This window comes from Cannabis sativa, chromosome 3, assembly GCF_029168945.1.
Source record: "Cannabis sativa cultivar Pink pepper isolate KNU-18-1 chromosome 3, ASM2916894v1, whole genome shotgun sequence".
In the NCBI taxonomy this organism is placed as follows: Eukaryota; Viridiplantae; Streptophyta; class Magnoliopsida; order Rosales; family Cannabaceae; genus Cannabis; species Cannabis sativa.
Window position 1 is genome coordinate 73130914 of NC_083603.1, and position 9963 is coordinate 73140876.

General features: G+C 39.4%; 2 protein-coding genes across 2 annotated transcripts; both read left to right on the forward strand.

The window, feature by feature from the left end:
* The first annotated feature begins 2562 nt into the window (after positions 1–2562).
* LOC133035851 (uncharacterized) lies at positions 2563–3320 on the forward strand. The gene is made up of 2 exons (XM_061112272.1): positions 2563–2936; positions 3034–3320. Exons 1-2 carry the CDS (start codon positions 2682–2684, stop codon positions 3313–3315), a joined length of 537 nt encoding a protein of 178 aa, XP_060968255.1. The 5' UTR covers positions 2563–2681; the 3' UTR covers positions 3316–3320.
* Positions 3321–3347: 27 nt separating this feature from the next.
* On the forward strand, positions 3348–4750 carry LOC133036277 (uncharacterized). Its single transcript, XM_061112817.1, has 3 exons — positions 3348–4023; positions 4118–4309; positions 4397–4750. The coding sequence occupies exons 1-3, from the start codon at positions 3520–3522 to the stop codon at positions 4748–4750; spliced, it is 1050 nt and encodes a 349-aa protein (XP_060968800.1). The 5' UTR covers positions 3348–3519.
* The last annotated feature ends 5213 nt before the right edge of the window (positions 4751–9963 follow it).

The following is a 9963-nucleotide window of genomic DNA, read 5'->3' on the forward strand; positions in this document are numbered from 1 at the left end:
TCAGTTTCTTTACAGTTTTTTTGATTTTTTTCGTCACTTTCTGTTTAGATCGTTGCATGTCTTCTTTTCCAGTGGATTTCACCAGAATTAACGGTGGTCTTTCCCACGATTTGGTTTCATTTCGGTTGTGTTGCTGCTTTGAACGATTGAGGGCTGTTGTTCTTGATCGTTCTGTTCCGTGAGGCTGAAGGTTTAGAGGAGGTGGTATTTTTGTAAATATTTGTATGTGGGCTATATAAATGTTTAAAGGGTCGGGCCATAGTATATTTGTAATTTTTTTTTTCCTTTTTTGTATTTTTCTGTTTTTCCCTTAATTATTCCCTTCCATTATATTAATTTGAATAATATTTTTGAATTAATAAATAAATTTAAATACCATTAAATTATAATTTATTATAAACAAAATATTATAATATATATTTAGTCTGTGAGATCGGTTTTTTTTAACTGAGTTATTTTTATATTATTAGCAATAACATATATATGCATTATACATAAATTTTATGTATATGGTGTGCATAAATAACATACTGATAAAATATATAAAATACTTATTTTAATTAATAAAAAATATAATAAAATTTAATATTTTCTAATTAATAAATATATTTCTTTAATAAATAATTATTTTATTTTTATGTATATTTACTGTTATATAGATATAATAAAAAAATATTTTTATTTTAATTTTGTTAAATAATATATAAGATTCTTGTACTCAACTAAATAGTGTAATTCAATTAATAGGAATATGATTACATATTACCAGGGCCGTCTCAAGGTGTTGAGAGGCCTAGGGCGAATTTTGAAAGGGAAATTTCATTAATTGACCCTAATAAAATACCCCATTTCAAAATATATACCCTCCACTAATTTATACAAATTAATTCCACTATTACTCATTTGTACCCAAAATACCCCTCAAATTTAATTTTCCTATTCTCTCTCTCTCTTTCCGTCTTTCCCTCTTTCACTCTCTCTTTCTCTCTCTGTCGTTTGCTATTCCCTCTCTTTCCCTCTCTCGTTCTCTCTCTGTCGTTTACATCTTTCGAACGTTACTCCACGACGATGACCCAACGACCCAACAACGCAGTCCACGACCACGACCCCACTCCGGCCACCCACGACCCTGACCCTGACCCAACCCTCTCTCTATCTACTATTCTCGTTCTCTCTTTCTCTCTTTCTCTGCCTATTGCTCTCGACATTGGAACCCAACCCACCCACACCCACGGCCGACATTGGAACCCAACCAATTTTCAGAGGTCGTAGCCACCAAAACCAGAACAGAGGTCGTAGTCCCCAAAACCACGAACAGTCAAAGGTAAGTTTTTTTCTTATTAAAAAATAGAATTTTCATAGAATTGGATGGGAATTTGTGTATGTTATTCTGATTAGATTGTTTTAGGATGTGTATACGAACTTGTGCTTGTTTTTTTGCATGTTAATCAGTAGTGTTTTATTGTTCAAACAAGTTGTCGATGACTTGTCGATAGGTTATCGATATAATGTCGACAAGATTGAAAGTATTTGAGTCTGTGTTGTTAGTGTATGTCGATAGGATATCATTGGTATGTCGATAGGATGTCGACCTTTTTTGGAATAAAAGTGGAGGTCTATAATGTCGATAGCATATCTACCTTATGTCGATATCTTGTCGACCATTGTTATGTAGTTGATATATGTTTGATAATGTCGATGGCATGTCGACATGATGTCGACCTTATGTCGACGATTGTTGTTTTCTGCAAATATATTTGTATGTCGACAGGATGTCGACAGTTTGTCGATATGCTGTCCACAAAGTTATTTTGTTACTGTTTTTGTCATAATGTCGACAACATGTCGACAGGATGTCGACAGGTTGTCGATATGTTGTCCACAAAGTTATTTTTTTACTGTTTTTGTGATAATGTCGACAACATGTCGACAGTATGTCGACTGTTTGTCGACCAAATTTTTTGTTTCCCTACTGTTTGATAATGTCGACAGAATATCGACATGATGTCGATGTTATGTCGACTATTTTTTAATTTTTGTGGCAGTTATATTGATTTGTTTTTTGTTTTTTCAGATGGCTCCCAGACTCATTATTCCAGCACCCGAGCATTTCACTGGCCGCGTCACATATAGGGGCACTGGAATTTTTGCAAAAATCAAAGCTCGGTTTGAGGAGTTCAACCTTAATAACACGGCGAAGGAAAGCCGTTTCGGGAGCTTCTGGAATGCCATACCACTGATATTCTCCTCGGTGTTATTTCACCAGCTGATGCTCCACAAAATGAAAGTGGATGCTCAGGAGGAGTTGAGGATGAGGTTTTATGTTGGTCGGAAGGAGGTCCGATTCGGGGTGCTGGAGTTTGCACTCATTACGGGTTTGGACTTCTCCTCGGGGCCAACAGAAGAGGAGAAGGCTGCGCAGGTCGCGCGCTCGGGGTCAGACCGATTGATCAACAAATATTTCAACCGGTCTGATAGTGTGAAGACAGAAGCACTCCAACTTCGCTCACAAACCGCCGTAACCGGAAGACTTGTACAAGCTCGGCTTGTGCTTGTTTGTGGAGTCAGTGCTTCTGGGTCGCGAGGCCAACGCGCTGATTACGCCTCACATACTTAGATATGTGGAAGACCTCGAGTTCTTCTTCCGGATTCCTTGGGGGAAGCACTCATTCGCCAGACTCATGCACTCGCTTCAGAAAGACATGTTGAAACAGAAGGCCAACTACGAGAAGAAGCTGAGTTCGGATGTTCAGCACGAGTGCAAATACACAGCATATGGCTTCGCACCTGCAGTACAATATTGGGCGTACGAGGCCATTTTGGAGGTTGGGAAGAGGTATGGCACGAACCACGGGATTCGGTTCCCCAGGATGCTTAGCTGGACGAGCAAAGGCGATATTGGGAAGAAAGACGTCAGCGCATTATTTTCTAGACGGGTATGATTTTCACTTATGTTCTGAATAATTATTTAACATAAATGCTTGTAATAAATGCTAAATAGTTTTATTTTGATATTTTTTGAACCATAAACAGAATCTGGAAGTGGTGAAGGGGCTACTTCCACGGACAGAGGAGGAGGCATTTGTGAGGACAATATCTTACGATGGTGTGGAGAACCTGGTTGATGATGTTGTGGATGACACAGAGGCTGAGGCAGGTAGTCAGGTACCAGAGACTCAGGTCCCAGACACTCAGGAAAGAGACACTCAGGTACCAATTTTTGGAACTTTTTTTTATGTCTTTATTTTTTATTATTTTTGTTTTGTGATATTTGTTACATTGTGGAATTATCGTATGCTTACCGTATTTTTTTGATATATATTTTTTCGGAGCCCGGTTCGAGAACCTCAGCCCAGTGCACCATCTTCATCAGGCGTTCGGGGTGCCGAGTACACTGATTTAGTGGCTCGGTTGGATAGGATCGAGGCTGACACTCAGGGTCTGTATGCTGCTCATGTCGAGCTGAAGAAGGCATACGAGACCAGCCATGTAGAGCTGAAGGGTGGTCAGAACGTAATTATGGAGCAGCTCAGACACATATTGGCCATGTTGAATCGTCCGCCAACGACAGCTTCAGCACCGGAGGCCCCAACAGATCCATCTACCCCACCACCAGCTGCTTCACCCCCAGTAGAAGAGGATGAGGTCTTCCCCGATGATTACGATCCTTATGAGGGAGCTCCAGCAACTCCGATCGAGGCACAACCTCTAATCCATGTACATGACACCGAGTCGCAGGGTGAGATTCTGTCCATAGAGGCACAACCTGCAGTGGTTAAGAGTCGGAAGAGGAAGAGAAAGCCTCCTGTATGGTTCGGTGACTATACGGAGATGAAGAGGAGACATAGGCCATCTTCGACTTTTGATCCCCTGGAGCCACCGGATGAGAAATTGTTAACCACTTTCCGAAAGTGGTGTGTTGGACTCATTCCGAACCACCGACTTCGGGATTTGAGAAGTGGTGATTACGGTCCAGGATTCTTTTGGATAATGCTCACACCAAAGGAATGGCTTACAGATGACGTAAGTAAAGTATTTTATAATATTACTTCACTTTACAACTTTATGTGCAATTAATATATTTTTTTGTCTAACTGACATTTCCCTTTATATGCAGCATATAGATGCAGCAATGCATATGCTGAGGAGGCGACGCACCGACTATCCACTGACATTTCCTCAGAAGGGTATCATTCTCTCCACATTTGTGACCGCCATGATCAGCAGTGCATGGACGAGCCACAAGGGTCCGAGGAAAAACTTTAAATGGGAGGATTATATCCTGGACTACTGCACAGGGGCTCATAAGGTATTGTTTTAGTAAGATTTTAAATGTTAATTGTTTGGGAAGATTATTATGGTTTGTTAATTGTTTCGTTGTTCTCTGTAATTACAGTCCCAAGTCTTTGAGAGATGGAGGGGTAACGAGTTTATTTACTTCGTTCTGAACCTTCCCACGGCAAGGCACTGGGTCACAGTTGAAGTCGACATAGAGCTGTGGAAAATTAATGTCTACGACTGTGATTCCAGCGTCTGTCATTGGACCGCCTTGGAACCCATCCTGAAGGTTTGGGCGAGAGCTGCGCCCTCGCTAATCCTTGCAACCGGGGAATTTCCACATACCAACCAGATCATGGCGTTAGCTAACTGTGACATCACGGTGCTTCCAAAAATGCACGCGACTCGAGCCACTCACGACTTAGTTCCGAAGTCAGCAACCTGTGCACATAGCGATAAAAAAGTACTATAGTATTAAAATATGTTTTACGTTAGACTGACTTTACATTTTATTTTGCATTTAGTGGTGATTGTGGCGTGTATTGCATTGAGTATGTGGAGCATCTCATGATGCAGCGTGGATTGACCGATGTGACGCCAGACCGGATAGCTATGTTTCGTCAACGGTGGTGTGTCGATTTATTTTACCAAAATGTCGGCTGATTATATGTGTAATTATTGGGACATTGTATATTTTGTGTAATTAACATTACAGTTATGTATATATAGATTTTCTTTTCGTTCAAATTTTGATAATTATTCGTGGTTTCAAATATAAAATATCAATATTATTCAACAAAAATAACTATTAAACCTAAAAATAATTAAAATATTTGAAAAATATTCAACCTCAACAAAAATAACTATGACAAAATATGCATCATTACAATATATCAAATTTCCCAACGAATACGTACAAGACGCCTCAGATGCGGGCTTTGCATGTTGCTCTGTTGTGGCTCGAATCGCCACGGCGAGCTGCGGTTTCGTGGTACGAACCTTTTTATCACCGGACGGAAACGGTTCTCCGTCTTCTTCCGCCGTTGCTTTTTCTTGGACGACCTACGGGCTTCTTTTCCACAGTACCCCAACTTTCATATTCTTGATGTGTTCTGGGAGAACCCAATCATCCTCGTCACCAGCAAGATTGATGGTATCATCGTAAATCTTCCTCCACGTTTCTTTTGAATAATAAGGTGAGCAAAGCGTGTACACACTTGTGTTCGTTTTCAATGCCGCGGCACATGCATGAATGCAAGGGAGTTTCAATAACGTGAACACGCCGCAGGTGCATGTTCTTTCAACTAGATTCACATCACCACCTCTTTCACCGTTAGGTCCCCTACCAACGTTATACAAATTGGCTCCATTTCGTTGGACGCGCCTGTACCTTGCATTTTCATGAATTTTTGCCAAGTTTTTTTCGAAGAGCGTGGCCAAAGGGGTGGCACATTTGTCAGCATTTTCGAGGCGATCAGCGAACCACGATTGGAGTGTGAACCTGATAAATTCAACCAAAGTAGTTATTGGATATTTCTGAACTCTTCGTGACACTATTGAAGCTTTCAGCAGCGTTGCTCGTCATGATGTTGTATCTATCGCCCAAACAATAAGGGTGAGCCCACTTCTCAAACCCTATACTCTCCACATATGCAGCAATGGCCGGATTCATCTTTCTAAGCTTCTCGAACTCTCTATCGCATTCAGTCTTCGACCATGCGTAAGCAACATTATATATTTGGTTGTGAAAAGCATCAGTCTTGAATTTGGCGTTCACGTTCATAACAATGTGGTGATAGCATGCACGATTGTTTGCTTCGGGAAAAACGAGTTCAACAGCATGATCAATGCTTTGATGCCTATCTGACACAAACATTAAGTTCTCAACCACGCCAATTGCTACCCTCAACTTCTGTAAGAAATACGTCCAGGAGTCGTTATTCTCACTGTCAACGATACCATAAGCAACCGGCAACAATTGGTTGTTCGCATCGTATGCCACAGCAACTAACATTATACCGCCGTACTTCGTCTTCAAGAAGGTGCCATCGATACTCAAAACAGGACGACAAAAAGAAAAGCCCCTTCTACATGCACCGAGTGATATAAAACAGTACTTGAACCGCTCATCCTCTAAGTACAAGTCGGTAATGGTACTGGATTCTTCTGTTCCAGCATGTACAAGTACCCAGGAAGCTTCATGTATGAAAACTCAGGCGTACCCCTAGCATACGTAAGTCCCATCTCCCTGCACCTCCACGCCTTCACATAACTCATACTGATACCGTAGTTGTCAAACATGTCCCTCTGTATGTCTTTAGCCTTGTACTTAGTTCCGTCTTGGGTGTACTTCCCCTTAATAAGGTGGCCAACTACCCATGGTGCTGCTTGACGGTGATCTGAACGTCTCGCATTCAAGTTACATGTGTGTTCATTGTGAAATACAGTGACCTCAAAGTTGTCAGAATGCATCTTCTTCCTCCCCCTCAATCTCCATTTACAATCTGGAGCCTTGCATGTAACGTACAACACATCAGGGGATGACTTCTTCACCATCCACTCGAAATTGTTATTAAGTGCAAACCTACCCACAACTTGTCTCAGTTCTTCCTTGTTTTCATAAAAATTACCAAGCTCTATCACCCCTGCTTCCTTACTTTGTAAACAAGTAGTTAGCTCATGATTTTCCATTATATCTTCCTTTGTCCACATGGGAGCTTTGAACTTGGTACAAACTTCAAAAGAGGAGAACGTTGAGAACGTTGCATGACGAGCATGTTCTTCAGTTCTGCCTGGTCGACTACTGCTAGTTCCAGGTGTAGTGCGATTTTCACTACGAGGTTTTCGTTCTCGCTGTGTACCTTGGTTACTCGGTACACACTCTAACCTCAACAATGGTCCCGCTACGGGTTCATCGACTGCTAAATCATGCTCATCGTCCATATTCAAATCTACAATAGGATCGTTATTGTAGAAGGGTGTATCGAACTCTTCAAACTGATGAAATCCTGTCGCTTCTTGTTCTTGCCCTACATTGGTCGGAACATCAAAATTGGTCGGAACCTCTAAATTGGCCGGAACCTCCTCATTCACACCAATCCCAACATCTGTTTCGGGAACGCAAGACCCTACCACACTCCGAGGGAGAGGATTAGTAGGCGGCGTAGGCTCCGAATTCCCAACTTTTCTCACCTTGGTCACGAATAATGGCATAAACTCTGTATTTGACATTGTTGCCCTCATCTCTAAAAACGTTCTCAGTTGGCGTTCTCTCTTAATAACCTCTGGCGCAACCATTTTTCCCTTCATGTACAAGGAACAAATCTCCAACTTTAAATCATACGCTACCGGATCAACTTCCAACTCTTCATATAAAATTTTTCGCAGTTCTTGTAGGGTTGTCTCGGTTGTAATTGTCAACGTCAAGCTGCTATTTGCTTTGTAGATCCAATTATAATTCTCACATAACCAAACACCATCGTACGATACAACAAGGAACACTTTGTCTCCTGCAATTGCAAACCAAAAAAACAAGGTGAGTAAAGGAAAAAACACCCAAAAAAAAATAAAAATCGACATCCCATCGATATCAATAGACATAATGTCGAGAAGCACAACATCAGAAATTAGGGCACTGATTGTCGACATTGTGTCGACATACTATCGACATACAGTCGACAACAACACCAACCATGCTCGTCATCGACATAATATCGACATACCATCGACATTCAATCGACAATTAAAAACGGTTGCACATTTAATGTTAATAAATTTTACCTACGTTCCCAACAACCCTTCCCAACTGAAACGTTGCATGTCAGACACGTGTCCTATCGACAACATATTGACATGAAGTCGACATGGCGTCGACAAATGTGTTAGCAGTGACACTAAATTGGCATGTTGTCGACATGATGTCGACATAGTATCGACATTCAGTCGACAAATACACCATTTCATGCGTTTTCCCTGTACAGTTACGCATTTAATGACCATTAAATTTTCATACATTCCCAACATGTTTACTGCTCTATAAAAGCAAATCCCTTTCTTATTCATAAGTGCTCTTGTCTTCTACTTCTCTCTTACTCTTAAAAATTTCTCTTATTCTCTGAAGTTCTAAATATGGCCCCAAGAAAGAACGGCAAATTCCCCATCTTAACTCCTGAAGAGCTGAAGCCGGGAACGATGTTGGCATAATTACTCCTGCAATGCAGAAAGTTTTGGACGCCGATCGAGCTTTCGAAAGAGAACGAAATCGTAATGAGTTCGGAGTTCATGCAACTTGAAAGAGAATTTTGCAAAAGCTGTATGGCCGGCTCCACCACCGGGGTTCCCGAAGGATGCCGTCGTTGCAAACTAGGCATCTTTAACGCAAACCGTGAAGCACAGCACATTATGCAAGTATTGCAAGGCTCACCCACAAGCCAAAGAATTTTAAAAAAAATAATTTCTTATGTTATGGCTTGTGGGGAGTTTTATTTAATGTTTGTTTTTTTTTATGAACTTTATTTTCTGTTTTTTTTTTATGTTTTTTTTATGTTATTTTATGTTATGTTTTCTGTTTTTTATGTTTTCTTATGTTATGTTTTTTTTATGTTTTTTAATTTTAATGTTATGTTATGTTTATGTTTAATTCACGGTTTTTTTATTTGCATCGATATTTTGTCGACAAAGTATCGACAACATCTAAAATAAAATAAAATGCATGTTGTCGACATTCTGTCGACAACTGTCGACAAAATGTCGACAAATAGTAAATACCATGTTGGTTGCATGATGTCGACAACATGTCGACATTATGTCGACATAACATCGATAATGGTCGTCACTGACCTTCCCCTTTGTTATCATCGACAAACCATCGACATATCATCGATATATCATCGATAACTCTGGAAAACCCAGAATTCGACTGAAAACCAGATCTGCCAGATCTCAATAATTTCAGACCAAAAAATAGCAGTTCCAACAATAAACACACATATAACAATTTTAAACTACATAAAGTCAAACAAAATGCTTAAAATACAACTTACCCATTATAATGGTGTAAGATTCTTGAGTGATGTTGTATTGTGCTTCGGTTTTCAACCAACACCCACCGAGATAACAACCATTCAACAGCAAATAAAGAGAGTGGGACGGATAGAGGGAAATTTTTTGATAAATTTTTCAATTTTTTTCTAGAGAGAGAGAGTGGTGCACGAGAGAGAGGGAAGAGGGAAGAGAGAGAGAGAGAAATACCAATTTCAGATTTTAGCTTTTTCTTTTTTTTTTTTTAAAAAAAAGGGGAAAATGGGAAGTTCATGTAATTAATGGACTAAATTTGTACAAATTAAGGAAGGGTATAAATTTTGATATGGCTTGTATTATTAGGGTCAAAAATTGAAATTTCCCTTTTGAAATGAGGCTTTTTTTTTTTTTACAAAAATTTAAAATAAATATTATTTAAATTTTGACACAATATCGATTTTAACTATTTTATCTCCATATAACAAATAATTTTTCTTGCCACGTAAATTAACTCGATAATGTAATATTTAATTATTAATAACATCTTTATTGGAGTACTATATATTTTGGCACTTTTGTTAAAAAAATATTAAAAAAAAATAGTATATCAAAAATTATTTTAATTTTTTGTTACTAGTTTGTATCTTGAAATGCTACTGTACTTTA

Bases quoted from the DNA above. Each gene is read 5' to 3' on its own strand.
- LOC133035851 (XM_061112272.1), top strand. From the start codon at position 2,682: ATGCACTCGCTTCAGAAAGACATGTTGAAACAGAAGGCCAACTACGAG. The intron at 2,937-3,033 runs GTATGATTTTCA...AACCATAAACAG, and splicing joins GCGCATTATTTTCTAGACGG to AATCTGGAAGTGGTGAAGGG.
- LOC133036277 (XM_061112817.1), top strand. From the start codon at position 3,520: ATGGAGCAGCTCAGACACATATTGGCCATGTTGAATCGTCCGCCAACG. The intron at 4,024-4,117 runs GTAAGTAAAGTA...CTTTATATGCAG, and splicing joins AGGAATGGCTTACAGATGAC to CATATAGATGCAGCAATGCA. The intron at 4,310-4,396 runs GTATTGTTTTAG...CTGTAATTACAG, and splicing joins ACTGCACAGGGGCTCATAAG to TCCCAAGTCTTTGAGAGATG.